General features: G+C 41.8%; 1 protein-coding gene across 1 annotated transcript in view; it reads right to left on the bottom strand.

The window, feature by feature from the left end:
- necab3 (N-terminal EF-hand calcium binding protein 3) overlaps positions 1–27,997 on the bottom strand; it is a 155,758-nt gene extending 127,761 nt beyond the window's left edge. Inside the window, exons 1-2 of the mRNA XM_034166078.1 lie at positions 27,751–27,997; positions 3,885–3,909 (exon numbers count right to left, since the gene is read on the bottom strand). Coding sequence (XP_034021969.1) covers positions 3,885–3,909; positions 27,751–27,879 — 154 coding nt within the window. The 5' untranslated portion in view covers positions 27,880–27,997. The remainder of the gene's footprint in view (positions 1–3,884; positions 3,910–27,750) is intronic.

The raw sequence follows: 27,997 nt of genomic DNA, 5'->3' as shown, positions 1-27,997 counted from the left end.
AGATACTTGTGTGAAAATGTAATGAGTAGAAGTCAGAAGTAGGCAGAAAAATAAGTAATGGAGTAAAGTATAGATACCTAAAAAGTGTACTTAAGTACAGTAACGAAGTATTTGTACTTCGTTACTTGACACCTCTGTTTATAAAGCACTTTACTACAACCAAAGTTGAACCAATGAACCAAACTTATTATACTGATGGTATGATAATAAGCAAACAATATATTTATGTTAGTTTTTCAACACCTAGTATGATGGCAATAGTTTGCTGTAATGAACATTTTACTTATAATTAAAGTTTTATCTATTTGTAATCATATAACTATATTCTGCTAGTACTAATGTAATCATAAAACATTATTAATTTGGTGTATTACACAACATGTTTTACTGTAATCTGAAATTTGACCTAATTTAGGTCACATTTGACCTCAAGCGAAACCCTAAAAGTCAAGGTCAATTGCTTATCCCAGGTAATGGCTTATAAGCAAGGCCTATCTCTATGTTCATGCCAAATTTGGAGGCAACATTTCAAAAACTGCGACCAAGAAAGTTGTTTTGTTGAATTTAGTGTTTGACCTTCCTGTGACCTTGACCTTTAACCTTCAAGATTCAAACAGCTTTATTTATCCCTAAAAGGGCAATTCATTCTTCACACCCAATTACTTCAGACAAAAGACAGCAATTAATCAACAATTATTACTAGCTGAACATAATAATGGCACACATTAGAATTAAAACAACCACACATATACATTTGATTGCTTATGTATGCTAAACTTTGAAACAGTCCATTATCCGAATTGAGCCAATGAGGGTGTAGGTGGCCGCAGCAGCATGCCATGCGGCCAAGCTTGGGGGAGGTGAAGGCCGCTGTGGATGCAGAGCCGTGCGGCCTCCAAAGGGGGGAGGAGTAGCAGGGCGGAGGCAAGGGGGGTGGTAGGGGGAGGGGGGCGTGTGTCATGTGTGCAGATGAGATGAGTTCGTATCAGTCAGATGAGTTGGTATCAGTTTCTGTCAGTGTGTGCATAATGTCTGGAGTTGCCTTGACAACGTCAGACTATAGGGGAGGGCAGAAAGATAAGAGGGGCAGCCGAATGGTTCACCAAGGCCGTAGAGATTCTTCTGGAGGAAAACAAGTGGGACGTTTTGACCTTCGGAGGCTGATAAGCCTGCCATGTTTAGGGTTAAGTAGAGAAACACCATTTACAGCTCCTCTAACTGACCAAATCCAATTTATGAGTACTCCCTGGTCTCCAACATGTTCCTTTGCAAGGCGTACATTTGCTCCGAGATGTTTTCCAACTTACATCTGAGTTTAAGGGTTAACACAGTCTGAGACTGTACCGCCTTGCCCAACTCATTAATAATGACGGACAGGTGAGGGGTCGTGGTTGTGGTAGCAGCCGTCTTGCCAATTCTCCGGTAGGTCAGGGCAGCACATAAACCAATAAGCACTAGCCCTTCCACTACTATAAAACCAAATATAAATAAATCTTAAATGTCCTCCACAGAGAGTGGTACCAAGCACGCAACGTACCACTTCTCCCAGGCGTCGAGAACATAGCCGGCAGGGTAGGTTCCATCTGGGCATGCAGGGTCCCCCAACACCTGATTTCCTTGTTGAAAAAAATGGTGTCAATAGTGTTAGTTTAAAGAATTCACAGTCCAGTGAAGTAGGGGCTTTGAAGGTTGGAGCAGAAATAGAGGAGAGAGGAGGAGATGCGACTGCCCTTGCCGGAGCCCCAAGGCTTTTTCGGAGTCCTGAGGCTTTTTCTTGAGCTTGATCCTTTTGTGTACTGAAAGGTACCCTACTAGGGCTGCTATATCTGAAGCTGCAAGAGTCTGTGATGTAAACTGTGTGCTGCACAGCCACTTAAAGGTGAAAAATGCAATGATTACAAACAAACAAACATACAACCCCAATTCCAATGAAGTTAAGACGTTGTGTAAAATGTAAATAAAAACAAAATAAAATGATTTGCAAATCCTCTTCAACCTATATTCAATTGAATACACCACAAAGACAAGATATTTAATGTTCAAACTGAGACTTTATTGTTTTTGTGCAAATATTTGCTAATTTTAAAAGGGATGCCTGCAACACATTTCAAAAAAGCTGGGACAGTGGTATGTTTACCACTGTGTTACATCACCTTTCCTTCTAACAACACTCAATAAGTGTTTGGGAACTGAGGACACTCATGATTGGGTATAAAAGGAGCATCCCCAAAAGTTTCAGTCATTCACAAGCAAAGATGGGGCGAGGGTCACCACTTTGTGAACAACTGCATGAAAAAAAAATAGTCTAACAGTTTAAGAACAATGTTTCTCAATGTTCAATTGCAAGGAATTTACGGATTCCATCATCTACAGTCCATAATATGATCAGAAAATTCAGAGAATCTGGAGAACTTTCTACACGCCTGCATTCCAGACCTGTCGCCCATTGAAAATGTGTGGCGCATTATGAAGCACAAAATACGACAACGGAGACACCGGACTGCTGAACAACTGAAGTTGTACATCAAGCAAGAATAGGAAAGAATGCCACCTACAAAGCTTCAACAATTAGTGTCCTCAGTTTCCAAACGCTCATTGAGTGTTGTTAGAAGGTGATATAACACAGTGGTAAACATACATACCACTGTCCCAGCCTTTTTTAAACATTTTTCAGGCATCCATTTCAAAATGAGCAAATATTTGCACAAAAACAATGAAGTCTATCAGTTTGAAGATTAAATATCTTGTCTTTCTGGTGTATTCAGTTGAATATAGGTTGAAGAGGATTTGCAAATCATTGTATTCTGTTTTTATTTACATTTTACACAACGTCCCAACTTCATTGGAATTGGGGTTGTACATACTGACAAACATATCTTGCCAAAAGGAAGTTTTGTGGGGGGGTAAGATATCCGAGATAGAGAAATGAAGATATCCATTTATACGGTTCATTTGTCCATTTATACGGTTACACGGTTCCATTTATATAAAACAATACACCCAGCAATGGCAAAGACATGACAATTCCAAATGACCTTTACATAGTATTTCTGTATTCATTTTTTTCCTCTACATTTGGGAAAGGGTGTATGAAAAGTACACGGATATTCAGATATTCGGATATTTGTCTAAACACTTGGATGGGATTAATACACATCAGTCTCATTTATGTCATGTTTTGGAGCATGCAGAGGTATCATGTCTTGCTGCATACACCGCATTATACAACCGCCTTGGTCCTGCATGACAACCACCTAGGTAAATAACAAGTATATCACCACCTCTCAAAAGTATAGCTCTTTATCTGCCTCAGCCAGGTGAAGAATGGATGTCCTCTTGGCCTTCTCCAGCTGCTGGCATCCTCAACCCTGGGACACCAACATGCTAGATCCTGTCCAGAGTTAGAGACCTAGTACCAAAGATATCAAGTTGTAACCTGAGGTCACTGATTAGCATCCAAGTCTTACAAATATACAGTAAGACAGGAAGCACCAGGACCCTAAAGACTTCATTTGTTCTCCAGCTCTGTCCACCATAACCTCTTACTAAGCTTCTTTCAATCTCAAACACCAATGACCCAAAGGAGAGGAGATAAATGAATATCTCCAGAAGTTTGATACTTTCAACACTTATACAATGCATCCAGAAAGTATTCACAGCATTTCACGTTATCCACATTTTCTTATGTTACAACCTTCATTCCAAAATGGATGAAAAAACTTAGTGGAACATGGAGGCAAATGGAAATGTACACGAACAGTCACTAATGCAAACTCCTTAGTTCTCCTTCAAATACCAATTAAAGGGAAAAATAATTGGGGATATGAATGCATTCCAACAAATGGTTAATTGTGAACTATATTATGTTGTTGCTGTTTACTCACCGTTCTTGTCTGCTCTGCGGAAAATCTGGAAACAAAGAAGGGAAAGAGTTAATACTGCTTCAAGCCAACTGCTACTGAAGGGATTATTGCAACAGAGACGCATGAAGTCTGTCGGAGGACTTTTGTTTGTTTGTTTTTGTCGGAGTGCCACAGACTGAACCGCATCTCCACAGGAGCTAAGACAATTGAAAGAGCTGTTGTGCTGTGCGAGTGCATCAGCTCGGGACGGGATTTCTGAATACAACTGAAATAAATGATAATGAAAGGCATCTAAGAAAAGATGCACACTCCACGCACTCTCTGTGCCACAATATAAACATACAAATAAATATACACATCTGTAACGATGTTTCTGACTATACAACCCATGGCAAAAATTATGGAATCACCGGCCTCGGAGGATGTTCATTCAGTTGTTTAATTTTGTAGAAAAAAAGCAGATCACAGACATGACACAAAACTAAAGTCATTTCAAATGGCAACTTTCTGGCTTTAAGAAACACTATAAGAAATCAGGAAAAAAAATTGTGGCAGTCAGTAACGGTTACTTTTTTAGACCAAGCAGAGGGAAAAAAATATGGACTCACTCAATTCTGAGGAATAAATTATGGAATCACCCTGTAAATTTTCATCCCCAAAACTAATACCTGCATCAAATCAGAGCTGCTCGTTAGTCTGCATCTAAAAAGGAGTGATCACACCTTGGAGAGCTGTTGCACCAAGTGGACTGACATGAATCATGGCTCCAACACGAGAGATGTCAATTGAAACAAAGGAGAGGATTATCAAAATCTTAAAAGAGGGTAAATCATCATGCAATGTTGCAAAAGATGTTGGTTGTTCACAGTCAGCTGTGTCTAAACTCTGGACCAAATACAAACAACATGGGAAGGTTGTTAAAGGCAAACATACTGGTAGACCAAGGAAGACAAAGCATCAAGACAGAAAACTTAAAGCAATATGTCTCAAAAATCGAAAAATGTACAACAAAACAAATGAGGAACGAAGGGGAGGAAACTGGAGTCAACGTCTGTGACCGAACTGTAAGAAACCGCCTAAAGGAAATGGGATTTACATACAGAAAAGCTAAACGAAAGGCATCATTAACACCTAAACAGACAAAAATGCACAACAACAAAACAAATGAGAAACAAATGGATTGTGGACTGTGGATGACTGGATGAAAGTCATATTCACTGATGAATCATGAATCTGCATTGGGCAAGATGATGATGCTGGAACTTTTGTTTGGTGCCGTTCCAATGAGATTTATAAAGATGACTGCCTGAAGAGAACATGTAAATTTCCACAGTCATTGATGATATGGGGCTGCATGTCAGGTAAAGGCACCGGAGAGATGGCTGTCATTACATCATCAATAAATGCACAAGTTTACGTTAATATTTTGGACACTTTTCTTATCCCATCAATTGAAAGGATGTTTGGGGATGATGAAATCTTTTTTCAAGATGATAATGCATCTTGTCATAGAGCAAAAACTGTGAAAACATTCCTTGCAAAAGACACATAGGGTCAATGTCATGGCCTGCAAATAGTCCGGATCTTAATCCAATTGAAAATCTTTGGTGGAAGTTGAAGAAAGTGGTCCATGACAAGGCTTCAACTTGCAAAGCTGATCTGGCAACAGCAATCAGAGAAAGTTGAAGCCAGATTGATGAAGAGTACTGTTTGTCACTCATTAAGTCCATGCCTCAGAGACTGCAAGCTGTTATAAAAGCCAGAGGTGGTGCAACAAAATACTAGTGATGTGTTGGAGCATTCTTTTGTTTTTCATGGTTCCATAATTTTTTCCTCAGAATTGAGTGATTCCATATTTTTTTTTCCCTCCGCTTGGTATAAAAAAGTGCCTGTTACTGACTGCCTTTTTTTCTACAAAATTAAACAACTGAATGAACATCCTCCGAGGCCGGTGATTCCATATTTTTTGCCAGGGGTTGTACTACAGCACTCAGTTTGGAAAAATGTGCAAAAATTTAATTTTAGTCAGTTTTATTGCTCATTTTATGACTTATTTTAAAGATAAGGTAGGGACTAATCAATTCTTTAACCTGTGTTGAAATACCTGCAGAACAAGAAGCAATAAATGGACTTTTCAGCAAATGAAGGAGAAACAAGTCCGACAGACACCCTGCGGCACATTGGTGCTTATCTATGGCACGAAGGAAATGAGAGTCTACAACTACCTCTGGTTGGGACACCAGTCCATTGAAATGTTGTTCCCTAGTTAAGGCTTGGACCCATTTACATCTGTTTGGACCGACACAATGCTGATACAGTGTCTCATTCAAGGACACAGACAAGTAGAGTGATCGGGAAGCAAACCTAAGTCTATATATTGGAAGTCCACCTCATTATGCTCTACAAAGACAAGTGTTTGTTTGTTTGTTTGTTTTTCAGATGCAGTCACATTTGGCTCAAGCAGTTGACATGAAAATCACAAGTTTGTTTGTTTGTGAACAGCCAGGAGCCCACAATTTTTCATATATCCTTATGACATTTTTACTGAAGATTCATATCCCAATAGGCAAGAACTGATTCAGTTTTAAAGGTCAAAGGTGAAAGTCAGGACAAATGTTGGAAAATTGGAAAAAAATCCATATCTTTAACGCTGAATGAATTTCAAGAATTCAAAACTCTGTCAAAAAAGATGAGGTTTCTTTCATATTTGAGAGCATTATGTAGGATAGTATCCTTTATTGACTGACAAAGTTTGATCCAGATTACAGATTTTGTGGCCATTTAAATTTAACATGGGGAAAAAAAACATTTAATGTATATTTTACATTATACTGTATCTTAATCAAACATGCCCCAATCACTCTCATATTTGATAGTGAGGTGTAGACTGGCACTCACTATCGCATGACAAAATTTGATCCAGATCTGATCAGGATTGTGGATTTTGTGAACATTTGAATGTAATATTGAAAAGCCCATTTGGTGTACACTTTGCATTTTATCTCAATCAAAAGTGCCTCAATCACTCTCATTTTTCTGTTATGGATTTACCTCTACAAACAAAATTGGATGGAGGTTCCAATTTTATGCCAGTTTGTCTATCTTCCAGTTATCACTTAGAAACCAGCTCCAAAAAGCAATCACAAATTGTGCATAGCAGAGATAACCAATGTTGTGTGAAAATTATGTTAATTCAGAACCTCAAACACCACTAAAAACTTAGATTTAAGTGCATGAACTAAATACATACTCCTGCGATTTGATCATATCTAATTTAGCTTATGAAAAGCCACCTCTAACAGGACTTTGACCTTGAAATTTTTTTCCAAGGGAAATTTTTTTGAGGGGATTGGAATGCACTCTAAGAGCACAGTACTCTAGTTTTTCATTATACCGTCACAAAATGTATGCAGTCACCCTTCGCTCACTAATTTTAACCCTAATGCTAACCCTGAACGTAACCACCCCCCCCCCCCCCCCCCAATGTGTCCTTAAATTTTGTGTAATTTTTTAGTGACACCATCACGATAAGGGTTTTGCCAAGATAAAAAGAGCCACGTTAGTATCACTGAAATTGACATTCTATAGCTGCCATAAAAATGTGAGTAAACTCAACTTAACCTTTTGCCCTGAAACAAAACATTTTTTGAAGTTGTGTTTACTCGTGCTTTTAGCAAAACCAGCTTGATCATTTTAACAGTGTTTAGACTTAACGTACCTTGTTAACTCAATAATATTGTGCTGTATTACACCCCTCTGGTGGGTCATTGTAGCAAACAGGCTTGGCTAGCTAGCTAGCTTTCTATCTGCAAGCTAGCATCTTCAGATATTTAGTTCATCCCATTGACATTCTACATAAAACAGCACTTCCTTCAAATAATTCTTAAGTTTTAGAATTTCTAACAAGTTTTTCATAGTTTATTCATTCTTCATAGCTTATTTTCAACATCTATTTTAATCGAGTTCATGCTCATCATCATTCACATCTCTTGGTGCTGTCAGCATTCGGGGTTTTCATGTATCCCATAATCCCTTGCGCGCCAGAGAGTCGCTGCAGTCAAAACAACTTAGAGAATCCACATGATGACAATTATAAGTGAATATTATACTACAAAAATGTAATTTTTTATGCTTTTTGTCACGTTAATAAGAGACTGCTGCATGATACCCTGAAAACTTGCTAAAACAATTATAACAAATAATCCGTGTCTGCTATGTTTAATCTGCGTGGAATTTAATAAGAGCAAACCAAATTTCAGACATATTATATATATCAGTCTGGAACAAAGAGGACAAACAGTGTAGTAAAGAACAATAATCAAGACGTTAAAGAGCAAACTTCACTTTCTCCCAGAACGACATAATCAGGAAGCGAGCGTAGCTCACAGCAGCTCCCACTGAAAATAACGGAGAGACAGCCTGTGATTCTCGCATGTTTACATAAAACAAACGCAATAACAACATCTAAAAACCCAGAGAATATATTCACGAGAGTTTTAGGCACAATATAAAAATAGTTTTATGTTGCGATGTTAATGGTGTTGTCCGTGTGCAGCGGTTAAAGTGCAGCCCAATCAGAGCGTCTCAATGCAGTTCTCAATGTTACTGAGATCTCGCAGCACGGTGACCTCTCCGAGGTTTTGCGGGATTTTAAACCTGAAAAGCCTCAATGGACACTGTCATACATTTGGACTTGAAGCTGCACCCTTAATTTAATTTCCCTTCAGTCAGCAAACTCAGGGTCTGCTATTCTGCCCGTCTGTCAATGTCTGTTTCTCTACAGTGTAACTCATGATTTATTCAAAAATCAGATTACTTCTGACAGTCTTCTACAACACAGCTATCACCATGTTTTTAAGTTATCGCTGCATGAAACAGTGATTGAAAACCAATCAATCAATCACTTTTATTTATATAGCACCAAGTCACAACAAACAGTTGCCCCAAGGCGCTTTATATTGTAAGGCAAGGCCATACAATAATTACGTAAAAACCCCAACGGTCAAAACAACCCCCTGTGAGCAAGCACTTGGCGACAGTGGGAAGGAAAAACTCCCTTTTAACAGGAAGAAACCTCCAGCAGAACCAGGCTCAGGGAGGGGCAGTCTTCTGCTGGGACTGGTTGGGGCTGAGGGAGAGAACCAGGAAAAAGACATGCTGTGGAGGGGAGCAGAGATCAATCACTAATGATTAAATGCAGAGTGGTGCATACAGAGCAAAAAGAGAAAGAAACACTCAGTGCATCATGGGAACCCCCCAGCAGTCTAAGTCTATAGCAGCATAACTAAGGGATGGTTCAGGGTCACCTGATCCAGCCCTAACTATAAGCTTTAGCAAAAAGTAAAGTTTTAAGTCTAATCTTAAAAGTAGAGAGGGTGCCTGTCTCCCTGATCTGAATTGGGAGCTGGTTCCAGAGGAGAGGAGCCTGAAAGCTGAAGGCTCTGCCTCCCATTCTACTCTTACAAACCCTAGGAACTACAAGTAAGCCTGCAGTCTGAGAGCGAAGCGCTCTATTGGGGTGATATGGTACTATGAGGTCCCTAAGATAAGATGGGACCTGATTATTCAAAACATTATAAGTAAGAAGAAGAATTTTAAATTCTATTCTATAATTAACAGGAAGCCAATGAAGAGAGGCCAATATGGGTGAGATATGCTCTCTCCTTCTAGTCCCCGTTAGTACTCTAGCTGCAGCATTTTGAATTAACTGAAGGCTTTTCAGGGAACTTTTAGGACAACCTGATAATAATGAATTACAATAGTCCAGCCTAGAGGAAATAAATGCATGAATTAGTTTTTCAGCATCACTCTGAGACAAGACCTTTCTAATTTTAGAGATATTGCGTAAATGCAAAAAAGCAGTCCTACATATTTGTTTAATATGTGCTTTGAATGACATATCCTGATCAAAAATGACTCCAAGATTTCTCACAGTATTACTAGAGGTCAGGGTAATGCCATACAGAGTAAGGATCTGGTTAGACACCATGTTTCTAGAATTTGTGGGGCCAAGTACAATAACTTCAGTTTTATCTGAGTTTAAAAGCAGGAAATTAGAGGTCATCCATGTCTTTATGTCTGTAAGACAATCCTGCAGTTTAACTAATTGGTGTGTGTCCTCTGGCTTCATGGATAGATAAAGCTGGGTATCATCTGCGTAACAATGAAAATTTAAGCAATGCCGTCTAATAATACTGCCTAAGGGAAGCATGTATAAAGTGAATAAAATTGGTCCTAGCACAGAACCTTGTGGAACTCCATAATTAACCTTAGTCTGTGAAGAAGATTCCCCATTTACATGAACAAATTGTAATCTATTAGATAAATATGATTCAAACCACCGCAGCGCAGTGCCTTTAATACCTATGGCATGCTCTAATCTCTGTAATAAAATTTTATGGTCAACAGTATCAAAAGCAGCACTGAGGTCTAACAGAACAAACACAGAGATGAGTCCACTGTCTGAGGCCATAAGAAGATCATTTGTAACCTTCACTAATGCTGTTTCTGTACTATGATGAATTCTAAAACCTGACTGAAACTCTTCAAATAGACCATTCCTCTGCAGATGATCAGTTAGCTGTTTTACAACTACCCTTTCAAGAATTTTTGAGAGAAAAGGAAGGTTGGAGTTTGGCCTATAATTAGCTAAGATAGCTGGGTCAAGTGATGGCTTTTTAAGTAATGGTTTAATTACTGCCACCTTAAAAGCCTGTGGTACATAGCCAACTAATAAAGATAGATTGATCATATTTAAGATCGAAGCATTAAATAATGGTAGGGCTTCCTTGAGCAGCCTGGTAGGAATGGGGTCTAATAGACATGTTGATGGTTTGGAGGAAGTGACTAATGAAAATAACTCAGACAGAACAATCAGAGAGAAAGAGTCTAACCAAATACCGGCATCACTGAAAGCAGCCAAAGATAACGATATGTCTTTGGGATGGTTATGAGTAATTTTTTCTCTAATAGTTAAAATTTTGTTAGCAAAGAAAGTCATGAAGTCATTACTAGTTAAAGTTAAAGGAATACTCGGCTCAATAGAGCTCTGACTCTTTGTCAGCCTGGCTACAGTGCTGAAAAGAAACCTGGGGTTGTTCTTATTTTCTTCAATTAGTGATGAGTAGTAAGATGTCCTAGCTTTACGGAAGGCTTTTTTATAGAGCAACAGACTCTTTTACCAGGCTAAGTGAAGATCTTCTAAATTAGTGAGACGCCAGTTCCTCTCCAACTTACGGGTTATCTGCTTTAAGCTGCGAGTTTGTGAGTTATACCACGGAGTCAAGCACTTCTGATTTAAAGCTCTCTTTTCAGAGGAGCTACAGCATCCAAAGTTGTCTTCAGTGAGGATGTAAAACTATTGACGAGATACTCTATCTCACTTACAGAGTTTAGGTAGCTACTGTGCACTGTGTTGGTATATGGCATTAGAGAACATAAAGAAGGAATCATATCCTTAAACCTAGTTACAGTGCTTTCTGAAAGACTTCTAGTGTAATGAAACCTATTCCCCACTGCTGGGTAGGCCATCAGAGTAAATGTAAATGTTATTAAGAAATGATCAGACAGAAGGGAGTTTTCAGAGAATACTGTTAAGTCTTCAATTTCCATACCATAAGTCAGAACAAGATCTAAGATATGATTAAAGTGGTGGGCGGCCCTCAGCCCCAACCAGTCCCAGCAGAAGACTGCCCCTCCCTGAGCCTGGTTCTGCTTGAGGTTTCTTCCTGTTAAAAGGGAGTTTTTCCTTCCCACTGTAGCCAAGTGCTTGCTCACAGGGGGTCGTTTTGACCGTTGGGGTTTTACATAATTATTGTATGGCCTTGCCTTACAATATAAAGCGCCTTGGGGCAACTGTTTGTTGTGATTTGGCGCTATATAAAAAAATTGATTGATTGATTGATTTACATTTCGAGCAAAGCCAATTGAGTCTAATAATAGATTAAATGCAGTGTTGAGGCTGTCATTCTCAGCATCTGTGTGGATGTTAAAATCGCCCACTATAATTATCTTATCTGAGCAAAGCACTAAGTCAGACAAAAGGTCTGAGAATTCACAGAGAAACTCACAGTAATGACCAGGTGGACGATAGATAATAACAAATAAAACTGGTTTTTGGGACTTCCAATTTGGATGGACAAGACTAAGAGTCAAGCTTTCAAATGAATTAAAGCTCTGTCTGGGTTTTTGATTAATTAATAAGCTGGAATGGAAGATTGCTGCTAATTCTCCGCCTCGGCCCATGCTACGAGCATTCTGGCAGTTAGTGTGACTCGGGGTGTTGACTCATTTAAACTAACATATTCATCCTGCTGTAACCAGGTTTCTGTAAGGCAGAATAAATCAATATGTTGATCAATTATTATATCATTTACTAACAGGGACTTAGAAGAGAGAGACCTAATGTTTAATAGACCACATTTAACTGTTTTAGTCTGTGGTGCAGTTGAAGGTGCTATATTATTTTTTCTTTTTGAATTTTTATGCTTAAATAGATTTTTGCTGGTTATTGGTGGTCTGGGAGCAGGCACCGTTTCTACGGGGATGGGGTAATGAGAGGATGGCAGGGTGAGAGAAGCTGCAGAGAGCTGTGTAAGACTACAACTCTGCTTCCTGGTCCCAACCCTGGATAGTCACGGTTTGGAGGATTTAAGAAAATTGGCCAGATTTCTAGAAATGAGAGCTGCTCCATCCAAAGTGGGATGGATGCCGTCTCTCCTAACAAGACCAGGTTTTCCCCAGAAGCTTTGCCAATTATCTATGAAGCCCACCTCATTTTTTGGACATCACTCAGACAGCCAGCAATTCAAGGAGAACATGCGGCTAAACATGTCACTCCCGGTCCGATTGGGGAGGGGCCCAGAGAAAACTACAGAGTCCGACATTGTTTTTGCAAAGTTACACACCGATTCAATGTTAATTTTAGTGACCTCCGATTGGCGTAACCGGGTGTCATTACTGCCGACGTGAATTACAGTCTTACCAAATTTACGCTTAGCCTTAACCAGCAGTTTCAAATTTCCTTCAATGTCGCCTGCTCTGGCCCCCGAAGACAATTGACTATGGTTGCTGGTGTCGCTAACTTCACATTTCTCAAAACAGAGTCACCAATAACCAGAGTTTGATCCTCGGCGGGTGTGTCGTCGAGTGGGGAAAAACGGTTAGAAATGTGAATGGGTTGGCGGTGTACACGGGGCTTCTGTTTAGAACTATGCTTCCTCCTCACAGTCACCCAGTCGGCCTGCTTTCCCGGCTGCTCGGGATCTGCCAGGGGGAAACTAACGGCGGCTAAGCTACCTTGGTCCGCACCAACTACAGGGGCCTGGCTAGCTGTAGAATTTTCCACGGTGCGGAGCCGAGTCTCCAATTCGCCCGGCCTGGCCTCCAAAGCTACAAATAAGCTACACTTATTACAAGTACCATTACTGCTAAAGGAGGCCGAGGAATAACTAAACATTTCACACCCAGAGCAGAAAAGTGCAGGAGAGACAGGAGAAGCCGCCATGCTAAACCGGCTAAGAGCTAGTAGTTGCGCTAAGCTAGCGGATTCCTAAAAACACACAAAGTGAATAATGTGTAAATAATTTAGAGGTGATTCAGCAGAGGGAGTGCTTTAGTCAAGGCACGTAGAGATTACACTGTGAAACAAATCGTTATCTAGGTAACTAGATCAATCTAACTGCGCAGATCAAACAGCTAACAGATACAGCAAAACACCGCTGTGCTCCGGAACAGGAAGTGATACAATACCACAGTGAGAGCCAACCACCAGTAGAGGCAAGCCTCTACTGGTGGTTGGCTAAACATGCCGTTTGTCTGAATTCAAATAATTGCGGAAGATTTTGTCCCAGCAACAGCATTCATTCTATCCTTCATCATTCTTATGATTAAAAACTCTTGCTTTATATTTCCATATTTCTTGAGTCCTGCGCCAGCAGTCAATATGTTGTTTGGCACCAGAATTGGTCATGTAAAATGTGTTTTGTGGCTGTGAAATTGGACTCTCATGTTTCAATAGACAATAAGGCGTGATTTACAGCGAGCCCAGCAAAGGTCAGACATGCTTTCAGAGCACCGCTGTTCTGATGGTGTGGTGGCAGGTGTTCAAACTGTGGGTTCTCTCATGCTCTGCTGACAACCAGTTTTGTTCTGCACTATTAATTTTCTGCCTAACAAAGAGTAAACTGCAGCCACATCTCAAACACGTTTTATTTACCAGTACAGAACAAGTAGTGTTCATTTTGTTCAAGTCTAACAAAACCCACAGTCACATGACCAAAATGCCATAGCGGGCATTCCCTCACAATGCCTTATCGCTAATCTGAGCCTTCCAAAGTCTCAGTTTAACAAGTTTTGAACAGAAGTTCATCAATATCCAAGGATGCTTTACTTCAACCCACAGGAACAAATAAGTGGTGCTGAAGAAAATGTTTTTTTATGACTGTGGTCAAGTGGTTAGTGCACTTGGTTTCAGTGCAGAAGGTTTTTGGTTCAAGCCCCACCGCTGCCATATTCCTCCAAGTAATGTGGAGTTACGTCAGGAAGGGCATCCGGTGTAAAACGTGCCAAATCAACACACAAATCCACCTCTGATTTGCTGTGGCGACCCCGAGTGAAAACAAGGGACCAGCCAAAGGGACTTAAGCCCTGGTCCCACCGAATAATGAACAATGAATAAAGAGCCACGTCGTATATATTTTTTGGTACAAGTCGAGTTATTCAACAAACGTGGGAGAATAGTGGCTGTTAGAGGCTCTTAGAGGCAGAATATTCAACTAACAAGGCTCATCTCTGAGTATGGCACTATTTTCAAGAAGTTCAAAATTTAGCAAAAACAGCATGGGGCAGTTTGTGTACGGGGTACTACGAGGACAAACAAGGATATTAGAGGCATGTTAGTGGTGAGTATGAGCATGTTAGGGACCCATTATCCGAGTACCTGGTGGCTACGAGGACAGGACAGGCTATTTTGGACAGGCTATTTTGGCTCCACCTTCTTGCGCACTTTGTGACAATCCCACCCATTCTGTGCACTGTTCATGGTATATAAAATAATTATTTTATAGCAGGTTAATAATTTTCTCTCAGAGTTTGGCTGTTGAAAACACCTCCAATCGCTTCCGGAATCACAGAGGATTGTTTTATCTGCAGCTTTTCTTTTCTCTCTCTCGTGCACTGCATGAGGTGGAGAACGTATTTGGAACAGCCTAAAAGGTAATTATTTGTAATGTTTATATTGTACTGACTTGGTAAAACAGTTGCATGTTTATTCCTTTTCATGAGCAACTGTAAAAGTATGTTTATGATAGATTTAACATCTCATTATAATTGAACAGATGAGGTGCACTATGTGCGCTGACGCACTCATTCGCAGTGTTTTTTAATTGTTTGCGCAATGCTCATATATGTGACTCATTATTCGAATAATCACAGAAATTTCTTACAAATCCATACATGGCTCATTATTCATGGCTGACAGAGTTTGAGATTTTGTCATGTTGTCTGTTTTATTTTTTTTGGTCTGTTATGTGATTTTTTGTTGTTCATTAGTTTTCTTTGTGTGTTTATTCTGTTGCTGGGGGTTGTTCTACTTGGGTCTGTCTGCCCCTATCGCTCTTGTCTGTCTCATGGTTCTTGGCAGTGGGCCTGTCACTCTCTCTGGCCACACCCTTGTTCTGGTGCTTTCTATGCACACCTGTTCCTGATTTGCAGTTCATCACCTGGGTTATATAAGGTTCACTGGGTGCAGTAGTTCCTCACCAGACACACCTTGTGCCTTCTCTCCAGCTCTGTTCTTTGCATTCCATAGTCCCGCCTGCCTCATTCCTGACCTCCTGCCTGTTTGAATGACCACACCTTAGCCTGATGTTTTTTGTACTGCTGTGTTTTTAGGACTGCCTACTCATGTACCGACCTCTGCTAACTTCCTCAATAAAGCCTTTTAAAAACCAGAGCTGCTTGTTCAAGCCTTGCATTTGTGTCCAACCGTTCCTAACCAACCCCTCTGACAATGACTTTATTATTCAGTGGGACCAAAGCTTTACTTTTTACTTAAGTAGTTTAAAAAAAAAAAAATCAAAAGGGGCTACACTTTTAAGGGCCCCTTCACACATAGAACGAATGTGGTTGAACTGCGTATGAAGTGCACATGAAGCAGGATTCGTATGCAATACGCGTAAAATCATAGCTGCCTCAAACGCCTCATACACCTGTTGCTACAACTATATGCACACACCAGTGGCTGAAAGACAGAGTGTGTGCTGTGCGAGCCCATCGAACCCTCTTGCGGCAGATGTTGGCCAAATTCCAACTGACACACATGAACATCTAACAACACTCACTTGGCACTTAGAAAATGTGTGGCCATTCACATTGTTAGCACGACAACAGTCAGCAGACGATCACTTTCGAGCTGGATGTGAAATTTGTCCAAGTGTCCCCACAAGTGTGGCTTTGCAAACAGACACAATGACACGTTAGTGTGTGCCCTGAACTGACAGGGGGTGTGTCCGCCGACAGGAGCAGCTGTGGAGATCTCTGGTTCTGGACATCCCAGCTGGAGAACACGTACTGTGTTTGGATGGACATGAACTAACAACTGTCCACTGTGATGCACGTGTGTCTGTTTGCTGTCCTCACATGGACATATGTAAAAACATATATTGCTGTTGCAATGGGCTGCAGTGAGCGAGCGCACGCCGCGCACACTGAAAAGCTACCCCAGGTGAAACGGACCATCAGATCATAACACGCAGTGGGCGATCTGAATGTCACATTACCCACGTGACCTCTGTTCCACATGACGCAGTGTCTGTCCTGCGGCGCGCCGTCCACAAGACACGTGTCTCAGGCAGGACACGTGCACGGAGCTGGCTGGACACGATGCCAGCAGATGTGGACATGATGAGAGTGCCCTGCTTCTCATTCATGTCATTTCATGACTGTACGTCTGTGACCATGGGTCATCTACAGAGGGACAGACAGATCATACTTGCATTGTCCGCTTGATAAGAGGGATTCAGTAAAATGCTGTGTTTTTATATGGTGTGGGGTTGTATTTTTTTAAAATACGTCCATATCCTTCTTGATATCAGGCATTTTCCCGCACCTTTTACAGGACAGCGATGGTAGCTCAGTGGTAACGTTTCTGGCTGGCAATCAGAGCTTTTGGAAATTGCAGGTTCAAATCATGTGGGTGGCATGTATTTTTTTTCACAGCAGCTGTGCGATGTGGTTACACATGCTGCAGCTGCTCGCACTGTGTTCCCATGTGCACAAAACCGTCGCAGCAGCATCGTTCATGCCTGCACATCAGCTTGATGTTTTCATGGTTCATTCATACGAGCCGTTCCGCCGTAATTCGCCCTGATTTGTACTTATTCGTACTATGTGTGAAGGGGCCCTAACAATGGTAATTTTCAGAATACTGTAGTGATGAAAAGGGAGCTGAGTCAAAAGGCGAAGCTCTCCATCTACTGGTCAATCTTAGTTCCTATCTCACCTACAGTCATGAGGGTTGGGTCATGGTCAAAAGAACTATTTGGCCCATTTTCCTCAATATTTAAATTGGAGCCAAAAATGTGCCATGGAAGCCTGCCCTAAGACTTCTGGTGGTGTATATTAGCTTGCTGAAAAGGTATGGAATGTGACCATTTTAAGGACTTTTTCTGGACCTTGGATGATGTGTGCACAACAGTGAGAACACTTGTTATCATTGAAGAACATTTTTACATTCTGCCTTCTTGATTGCTCTTTTGTTTTTTCATGCTCATGTGAAACAAAGAAAGAGAAGACAAACACGAGGTGAATTGGATACACACACATACACAATAAAAAGACTACCGATTACCAGGATGGTTCATCATCTCTGGCCTTGGAATCAGATGTCATCAAAGGCACTGCGGCCTGTTTTCACTCTGCTGGTCTGCGTTTCAATAATCTGAAATTCTCTTACTACTGAAACTAAGTGGGTCATTAACATGGAAAAGACTCCATGCAGCATGACGTTTGATGCATTGTTAAGTGCATCATAAATGAGTAATTGTGTTTGTCTGTTTCATGCACAGAAACATGCAACCTGGAAATCTACAGAGAAAAAAGCGCTGCATGTTTTATAATAAACTGCTGTGTTAAACTTCATGTTGTCGCAGTCATGTCTTATATTTTATTGTTTATTTGTTCGACTACTACTGAAATAAAGGTTCAGTGATATATATATATATATATATATATATATATATATATATATATATATATATATATATATATATATATATATATATATATATATACAATCCAATCCAGTTTATTTATAGAGCACATTTAAAAACAACAAAGTTGACCAAAACACTGTACAATGACGTAAAATAAATAAATAAATAGATTGGCAACAATAAAAGTTTTTAAAAACAATAAAATCATCAACCCTCTAGTCAAAAGCCAAAGAAAACAAGTATGTTTTAAGACGAGATTTAAAAACTAGAGGTGGACTCCGCCCTGCCTGATACAGAGAGGCAGGTCATTCCACAATCTGGGGCCAACAACAGAAAAAGCTCTATCACCTCTACATTTGAGCTTTGTATGAGGAACTACAAGCAAAGCTTGATTTCGTGACCTAAGAGAACGTGATGAGGAATAAGACACGAGCAGGTCAGACAGATACCGTGGAACAAGATCATTAAGACATTTAAAAACAAACAATAAAATTTTAAAATCAATACGATAGCGAACAGGCAGCCAGTGAAGGGAAAAAAGAATGAGCGAAACATGGTCATACCTCCGGGATCCAGTCAAAAGACGGGCTGCAGCATTCTGGACCAGCTGCAGCCGAGCAAGTGAGGCCTGGCTAATACCAGCGTACAGTGCATTACAATAATCCAGCCGAGTCATAACAAAAGCATGGATTAAAATCTCCAAGTGATGCCTTGAAAGTGAGGAGTTAATCTTAGCTAGCTGCCTCAGATGAAAGAAACTTGCCTTCACAACAGCACTGATTTGTTTATCAAGCTTAAAATCTTTATCCATTCTCACACCAAGGTTGCAAACCGTAGATTTAATACATTGTGTCAATGGTCCAAGGTTTATTGAACCACAACTACATGATTTACTTGGCCCGACCAGAATAACTTCAGTTTTCTTTTCATTAAAGAGTAGGAAGTTTGCAGACATCCAGTCTTTAATGTTCTCAATGCACTCCAGAAGATGATTGGCACCAAAAGCATTCTCACGCTTTAGGGGCACATAGATTTGACTGTCATCAGCATAAAGGTGAAATGACACCCCAAATCTATGAAAAAAACTGATCCCAGTGGAAGCAAATACAATGAAAAAAGAAGTGGCCCAAGAATGGACCCTTGTGGTACACCACATGACAGCTGTGGAGGAAACAAAATCTCTTGCACAAAAACTCCTATCCGTTAAGTAGGATCTGACCCATTCTAGAGCATAGCCCTGAATGCCCTGAATTTTTTTTTTTAGATGAGCATATATATATATATTTGTTTGATTTGCGCATGAAGCAGGAATCATATGCAAAACGTGTAAAATCATAGCTGCCTCGTACACCTGTTGCTACAACTATTTCCACACATCAGAGGCTGAAAGACAGAGTGTGCGCTGTGTCGGCCAAATTCCAGGTGACACACACGAACATCTAACACCGCTCGCATTGCACTTAGAAAATTTGTGGCCATTTGCACTGTTAACACAAAAACAGTCAGCAGACGATCAATGTCAAGGTGAATGTGAAATTTCTGTGCCCCATGAGTGTGGCTTTGCAAAACAGACACAATAACAATTGGTGTGTGCGGTGAACTGACAGGAGGTGTGGCCGCCGACAGGAGCAGTTGTGGGGAGCTGTGGATCTGGAAGTCACGGCTGGGGGCGGCTGTCCTGCAGTGCGCCGTTCACAAGACACACCTGTCAGGGAGGACACACGTGTCAGGGAGGACACACGCACGGGGCTGGCTGCACACACCGACAGCAGATGTGGACAAAAGAGTGCCCTGCTTCTCATTCATGTCATTTCAGGACTGTACACAGAGGAACAGACAGATCATACTTGTATTGTCCGCTTGATAAGAGGGATTCAATAAAATGCGGTGTTTTTATATGGTGTGTGGTTTTATTTTTTAAAATACATCAATATTCTTCCTGATATCAGGCAGTTCCCCACACCTTTCACAGGACAGCGATGGTAGGTCAGTGGTAAAGTTTCTGACTGGCAGTCAGAGCTTTTGGAAAGTTCGGGTTCGATTCCCATGGGTGGCATATAATTTCTTTTTCTTTTTTTTAATTTTCCCGCATGGATGGAACCATAGCAGCATGTATTTTTGTTTTAATTGTTTCTTCACAGCAGCTGCGCGATGATCCCGCATGCATGAACCGTTGCACCGGGATCGTGCACGCCTGCCCGTCGGCATGATGTTTGCGTGGTTCACTCATACGAGCTGTTACTGTTGTGTGTTGGGGGGTTTGGCTGGACATTTGGGTGCTGTTTTCTTTTCTTTGCTCTCCAGGTGGTATGCAAACTGTTTTTTTCTGTGGAGAAGGTGCTGGCGGAAGAGTCCTTCATCCTCATCAGAACTATTGGCTGCACCTGTGGAGGATGTTCACGTGCAGGCCTAACAACTTGCAGCACCTGTGGATGATGCTCACGTACAGACTTAAAGACTTTCAGCTGAAGCAGATAATGAGATGGCGTTCTGCATTTAAGCCATGAGTGATTTGAGCAGAATTGCCGGGAACTCGACCTTGTGACGTTCGGTTGTGAGACGCTGAGGACTGCGCCAGGGTTTGACACATCGTGCCTGTGAAGGAGGATGGGTGAGGGACACGTGCTGTCAGCACACATCAGAGGTGATTATCATCTGAATAATCGTTAATAGTAATTTGGCGTTTTGTTATGCAGTATATTTGAACATTGATGAGAATTGTGCAGTTTGCTTCTCACTGCCATGGCGTACGGATTGATGATCCTCCACCTGTTGTGAGAAGCTGCTCATTTACATAAGGCTTAAGTTCAGACCTGAATGTGTTGCTGATGGTGTGTGCCTCTGAAGGATATTTGTTGTAGCTCTGTTGACTTACCTCACCTTTTCCGTCCTTCACAGAGTCAGTTTGTCGTATCCACCTGGGAGGTGTTCAGCGGTGAATCTGAGTCCAGAAGTGCCGGGCTTTGATCCATTTGGGCGCTGGAGAGCGCACCATCCTTCACCTTGCCAAGACAGCTGACTATTTATGTTGTACACGAATTATTGCACATGAGGGGGAATAAATTTGTTTCTTGGAACCGCTTTCTGGTTATTTAGCGCTGGGCCATTGTCAGATGCTGGTTCGGTTCTCTGACCCGCGTCAGCACATAACAGTAGTTCCCGGCCAGTACAAAATGGACCCAGCGGCAGAAGCGGTTCCATTTGCGAAAAGAGTTCAAGAACACTTGGAGAAGATATGGGAGCAATTACAGCATCTCGCAAACCAAATTAAACAAACAGATGCCCGCGTTACGGAGCTCGCAGCGCAAGCCGTTCCGCTTCCTGCTGCTCCAGCTGCGGCACCATCGATACCGGTGCAGATAACTCCGTCACCCAGAGAGTCTGCTTCCGAACCAATTATTTGTCATCCGGAACCTTATGCGGGAAACGTTGAAGCCTGTGCTCCGTTTTTGATGCAATGTTCTCTGGTTTTTGCTCAGCGACCGGCTTCCTTCTCTTCTGATGGTAGCCGTGTCTCATATGTGACAAATTTGCTTCGAGGTGACGCCTTAGCTTGGGTCACTGCATTGTGGAGCAATAACTCTCCATTGTTAGGATCCTTTAAGGATTTCTCCCGGGAGTTCCGATTGGTTTTTGACCATCCGGTGAAAACAAATACTGTTGCCCAACGGTTGCTGAATCTCAGGCAGGGGAGGCGGAGTGCGGCGGATTATTCCGTTGATTTCCGAATTTTTTCTGCTCAGTCCAGTTGGAATGCTGCAGCTTTGAGAGGAGTGTTTGTGGATGGTTTGAACGATTTATTAAAAGACGAGCTAGCAGTCCGTGACGAACCAAAAGATTTAGATGAGCTAATATCTTTGGTTATTCGTCTAGATGATCGGATAAAGGAGCGTGGACGCGAGAGAGGGTGGACATGTGAGCGGGTCTTTCCATCTCGGGGCTTTCCCCGACACAGATCAGGGCCTCCTCTTCTTCGTTCCACTGAGACTCCTCCGACGGGACCTCTGGCTCCTCTTGCGGATGAGCCCATGCAGCTCGGACGAGCTGAAACAGCCATATTGCCCTGGTCACATAAGCGTCAAGAAAGATAACGATGACGTATCTCCAGGTGTTTTTGGACAGGCATAATATATATATAAAAAAAAAAAAAAAAAAAGGGGGCAGACCTCTGGTTATTTAGTTATTTGGTCTGTTTTTGTTTTCATGTAGGGGTTATAAAGTGTTTAGGGAATTAGAGGCTGTTCTGGTTGGGTGAACGACTGGCAGTTCGGAGCTTGGCTGGACTCAGGTAATCGTATGTCTTCATTATTTGAACTTAGGTAATTTTTGTTTGTGGATTGGGTTGTTTTGTTTTGTTGTTTTTTATTTTCCTGTTTCCCTAACCCCAACCTCACGTACTCTAAGACCGTTTGTCTTTTGGGTTGTGGGGTGGTGCAGGTTGGTTATGCTGAGCGCTTCTCAGAAACCTCTGCGCCTAGGGGGGGGTTGTCAGGGGCATTTTTTTGGGTTTGGTTGTTACCCGGTTCCACTCCAGCCCCGGTGGGCCTTTGACCGTTCGTCATTGGCGTTACCGGGGTGTAGTTGCAGCGGGAACGTACCTCAGTCGAGTGGTGGGCCGATCTGTGCCGTTTGCCATTTCGGTAGTTCCACCCCTCCCGATAGGCTGGTGGTATGGTCGGTTTAGGGGCACCGGACATATTTCCGGTTTTCCGCTGCGCATAGGGGATGGGACTGGGTTAGTTTTTCCTGTTTCCTTCCCCGGCTTGGTAGTTTTGTGCCGTTCGCCGAAATTGTACTGACGATAGGCTCTGGGAGTAATCTGGGGTCTTTCGGGGTGCTGGGGAGGGTAACAGGGTTTCCAGTTGTTTTCTTTGCCCCCGGGGTGGTTTAGTGGAGTCCGCCGGGGGTTGGATTTTTGTGTTTTTTATGTTTCCTTCCAGCTTCCACCTCCAGGGTTGATGGGACGGTCCTCTGGGGGGGAATTGATTGTGGGGCCGACTAGCCAAGTGTGGCCTGGTCTGGGGTTTCTGGGTTGTGGGGAGGGTGCCTCCTGGGGTTGATGGTACGGTCCTCTGGGGGGCGCTGTTGCTCCATGTATACCTGGGGACCTCTGTGGGATTCCGGCTTTGGTTATTACTCATGGAACTGGCGGTAAAGGTCTTCTGGGGGGTGTTGAGCTCTGCACGTCATCTGGAGGGGTTGTTTGTTATTTTTCTTTGTGAAATTGTGTTTGTATTGTGTTGTCGGGGCTGTGTTGGGTTATTGGATTTGGGAGTTTTTCTTTTCTTCCCGGGGTTGGATGGGACGGTCCCCTGGGGAGGGTTTGGGTGGGTTTTGTATTTTTCTTGTATGTTAGGTTGTACTTGGGACTCTTTTGGGGTTTTTGTTGATGCCAGCCGGCCTTCCAGCCGCGGTGCCCTGTCCTGCTGTCTGCTGTGGACTTTGGGGGCGTTACACCATCTGCTTCCTGTCGTGGACCCCGGAGGGAGGTGCTGTTCTCGGGCCTGGTCTGTTCGGTCTCCGGGAGGCTTCCCGTTGATGGGGGGGTACTGTTGTGTGTTGGGGGGTTTGGCTGGACATTTGGGTGCTGTTTTCTTTGTGGTATGCAAACTGTTTTTTTTCTGTGGAGAAGGTGCTGGCGGAAGAGTCCTTCACCCTCATCAGAACTATTGGCTGCACCTGTGGAGGATGTTCACGTGCAGGCCTAACAACTTGCAGCACCTGTGGATGATGCTCACGTGCAGACTTAAAGACTTTCAGCTGAAGCAGATAATGAGATGGCGTTCTGCATTTAAGCCATGAGTGATTTGAGCAGAATTGCCGGGAACTCGACCTTGTGACGTTCGGTTGTGAGAAGCTGAGGACTGCGCCAGGGTTTGACACTTCGTGCCTGTGAAGGAGGACGGGTGAGGGACACGTGCTGTCAGACACATCAGAGGTGATTATCGTCTGAATAATCGTTAATAGTAATTTGGCGTTTTGTTACACAGTATATTTGAACATTGATGAGAATTGTGCAGTTTGCTTCTCACTGCCATGGCGTACGGATTGATGATCCTCCACCTGTTGTGAGAAGCTGCTCATTTACATAAGGCTTAAATTCAGACCTGAATGTGTTGCTGATGGTGTGTGCCTCTGAAGGATATTTGTTGTAGCTCTGTTGACTTACCTCACCTTTTCCGTCCTTCACAGAGTCAGTTTGTCGTATCCACCTGGGGGGTGTTCGGCGGTGAATCTGAGTCCAGAAGTGCCGGGCTTTGATCCATTTGGGCGCTGGAGAGCGCGCCGTCCTTCACCTTGCCAAGACAGCTGACTATTTATGTTGTACACGAATTATTGCACATGAGGGGGAATAAATTTGTTTCTTGGAACCACTTTCTGGTTATTTAGCGCTGGGCCATTGTCAGATGCTGGTTCGGTTCTCTGACCCACGTCAGCAAATAACAGTTACGACATGAGTTGCCCTGAGTTGTACATATGTGTGAAGGGGCCCTAAATAATGTAATCATATTTGCGTGCAGTTCTGTTTCTCAGTTGAGTCTGCCATGGACATAGCAGTATGCCAGGTTCCAGCACACACTGATCTTAAAGGTCCTCACAGATCGCACTCTGAATGGTGTATTTCATGCTGATCCGAAATACACCCATGATTAATTGAGAGACTAAATACAATCACATTATGCCCAGCATGTTACTTTATGCTCAGGTTATGGGCTGCATAAATAGCAAAGTGGAGATGCACACCTCCTAAATACACTTGCACCTAATGCTTTAGACTATGCACTATATATTCTCAAGAGGGCCCATCATCTCAAGGCATCTTAGATACAAAGCAGATTGAGAACACATTTCCCCCAAAAGCAAGAACATGGCATCTGCTGAGACATCTGCCACAACTCTCCAATTAGAACTTTCTGCAGTCAGCTGAGAGTTCAGGCAACTCCAACTTCTGTGTACAACAAATATTAGCAAGAAAAAGATGGCAATTTGATGACTGTTTGTCCTTTTGTGCATTCACACAATTAATATAATATCGCCACAACAATTACCAGACATTGTGACAGCATTTTCTGTTATATCTGGTCTGATTGGACAGTTTGAAAGTGGACAGGACTTGGCAAATACTGACAAACTTGATATCACAGTTACTGTTACTGAACCGGCCTCCTAAGAACAAATTCAGGTTACAAAGATGCTTCAGTCTCACTGCATGACAAGATATATGTGACACAAACGCCATTGCTTACGTATTTACATGCATTACTAGCATAATGGCTGAAGAATTTAAAGGTTCATCCACCAGATGGTAGATTAAACTGGTAAGGTTTGGGACAAAACATTCTGTAGTTTTCCTTTTCTTATTGTTCCACTGGACTACACTGAAAAAAGAAAATACTTGAACCAACTTAATTGAATTGTTTCAATTGGTAACACCAAAATGAATTAATCTCTTTGAAATTACATGAATAAATTTGATTAATGCACGTGTGTTAATCAAATTTATTAACATGTTAATGTGTTAATCTATCAAATGTGCCAGTCTATCTTAACTTAATTTCAAAGAACTTAATTCTTTCCAGTGTTACCAATTGAAACAATTCAATTAAGTTGGTTCAAGTATTTTCTTTTTCAGTGTATTTCTTATTCATTATACGTCCTCACTGCAATGTGTTAATTTTAAAGGAAATGACGAAAGAATGTGTGATGTCACATGAATTTGCATATTTAGCATCAAGTATGTTTGTTTCTTTACACCATTGTCTTTGCATTATGGGAAATGCAGTTTTGCCTCTTAGTTTTTTCATGGTTTGAATTTTTTATGAAATCAGATTTTTAGAAGCATTCAAGCTTGTTTATATTAAACTGTCTGAAATTATTCCCTTTAAGCCCATAGAGAATATAAATCTCTTTAACATGACAGAAATTAAAGAAAAATATCAAAGCTGAAACAATGGCAGATATAATTTTGTGCTCCGTTTAGGGCCCGGTCACACGCAACAGCTGAACGAAGGATAAAAAGTAAAAAACCCACAAATTGTGCAAAGGTGAACGAATGACCCTGGATCTTCCCCATCACCGAAAAGCCTGCGAATCATCCAAAATCATCTGAAACTAATGAAAGAAAAACAAAGCGAACGTCAACCTCAACCCTTTAAATGAAATCAAAATGAAACAGTCTGTATGAGACAGAGCGTAGCCAGCCCTGTGCTCATGTCCGCAATAGTTGCAGGTGCAGGACAACAGGTGAAAGATGTTGTTGGTCTTTGCAACAACAAAATGTGCGCACACGCAGGCCAAGCACAAACGGCTGGAACATGCATAAAAAGTTAAAGTAGTTGATAAAACGTTCTTAACGCTATTATTTCTGTATGACAACGTTGCTTTTCGTCCCAAACATGGACGAGTCATCAGCGATACAAGGATGTTATGTGCAGGTCCTCTGAGCTTTAGTTATTGATCCGTTCAGATACTGTCAATGTTCGCACAAGACGTCAGACTTGGGAGGTTGGACGAAGTTGGATGACAGTCAAACAAAACGCTGACATTACAGAAACTACGCAAACAATAAGAACCGTCAAGACAGAAAGCAAAACAAAATACAAACACGCTGAAGTTGTCGTCGGTATTCGTTCACATTTTTCAACAGTTTGAAAATTCTGATGAAGCGCCAGCTACAGGAACAAAGGTTAAACAATGCCTCTGAAAGTCAACGTAAGTCCAGACTTCTTGTTTCATTTGGGCTTCGTTGTCCTTCGTTATTGCTGTGTGACCAGTGCTTTACAACTAGAACTCACAAGTTCTTGACGGAGTGGAACAGCGAAGGAAAACACATCAAATCTATGCTCGAATCTCCCATGTGCCTTCTGGCAAATTAGCTTAAATTTTATGTCTTCTTTTTACAAAAATCCTTTTTCAAACTGCTGTCACAACAGATAGAAGTTGCCCTGTAGATGCCCTATTTCTCCAATCACAGCCACAGAAGCCTATGACTCCTTCAGAGTTGACAAGGGTGTCTTGGTGGCTTCCCTCATGTGTCTCTTTCTTGCATGGAGACTCAATTTTTCAGAACTGCCTACTCCAGATAGATTTGCCATACAGTATCACTCAGTTTGTGTTTGTTAATGAGTGATTTAAATGAAAAAATAAAACACAATAAGACCTCTTTGAAGATGAAGACACTTCCCTCCAATATCTTCTTTTGATGGACATACCTCTGAGTACACGTGATAAAATACTTATTGAATGTGAATGTAGCTTTACAGTGCTTAAAGCTGATGAAAGACAAAGCTACATCCTTGTGCATCTTATAATGTGTACAACACAACAGGAAAAACAAGCCAGCATCCTGTGAATGTGTCCAACTGAGAGCTTCATTTATCATGCAGAGGCAGCAGCTGCAGCAACGTTTCTCCTGACACAAGTGCACAAATACCATTTACTTCTAATCATTTTGCACATCTTTAATACTGATCTGATCTTTATCATAATGATCTTTAATACAAGATTTGCCTTCAATGCAGTTTCTACAAATAAAAGAAATTCTGTTGTTTCTCCCTTATTTCAAGCTTTTGCAGCATAGAAACTTGTGCGACTACACCTGGATGAGTCAATCCAGTGTACAAATTCCACTTTGCTTTGACAGTGATGTTGTAATAAAAGAGTGTACTACTCACATCATGAAAAATAGTAAGTCCTTGCCCAGTGCAGTGCAGGGGCTGCTGCTGCTGCTGCTGCTGAGCCCGGAGGTGCTTCTGTTTGGCCGACTGCAGGCACATAGTGATCATCTCCGTGCAAGCCAGCATCTTGGAGTCCAGACACGGCTTGCAGAACCTCAGGCTGTGGACGAGTGGCAGGCAGACTGCAGGTGTCAGTGACAGCACAGACTCAGAGATGGTCTGCAAGTTTGTGCTTGCTGAGCAG

The sequence above is a fragment of the Thalassophryne amazonica genome, chromosome 3 (assembly GCF_902500255.1).
Source record: "Thalassophryne amazonica chromosome 3, fThaAma1.1, whole genome shotgun sequence".
Taxonomy (NCBI): Eukaryota; Metazoa; Chordata; class Actinopteri; order Batrachoidiformes; family Batrachoididae; genus Thalassophryne; species Thalassophryne amazonica.
Note: the sequence above shows the minus strand (reverse complement) of the source record. Positions and strands in the feature narration are given on the sequence as shown.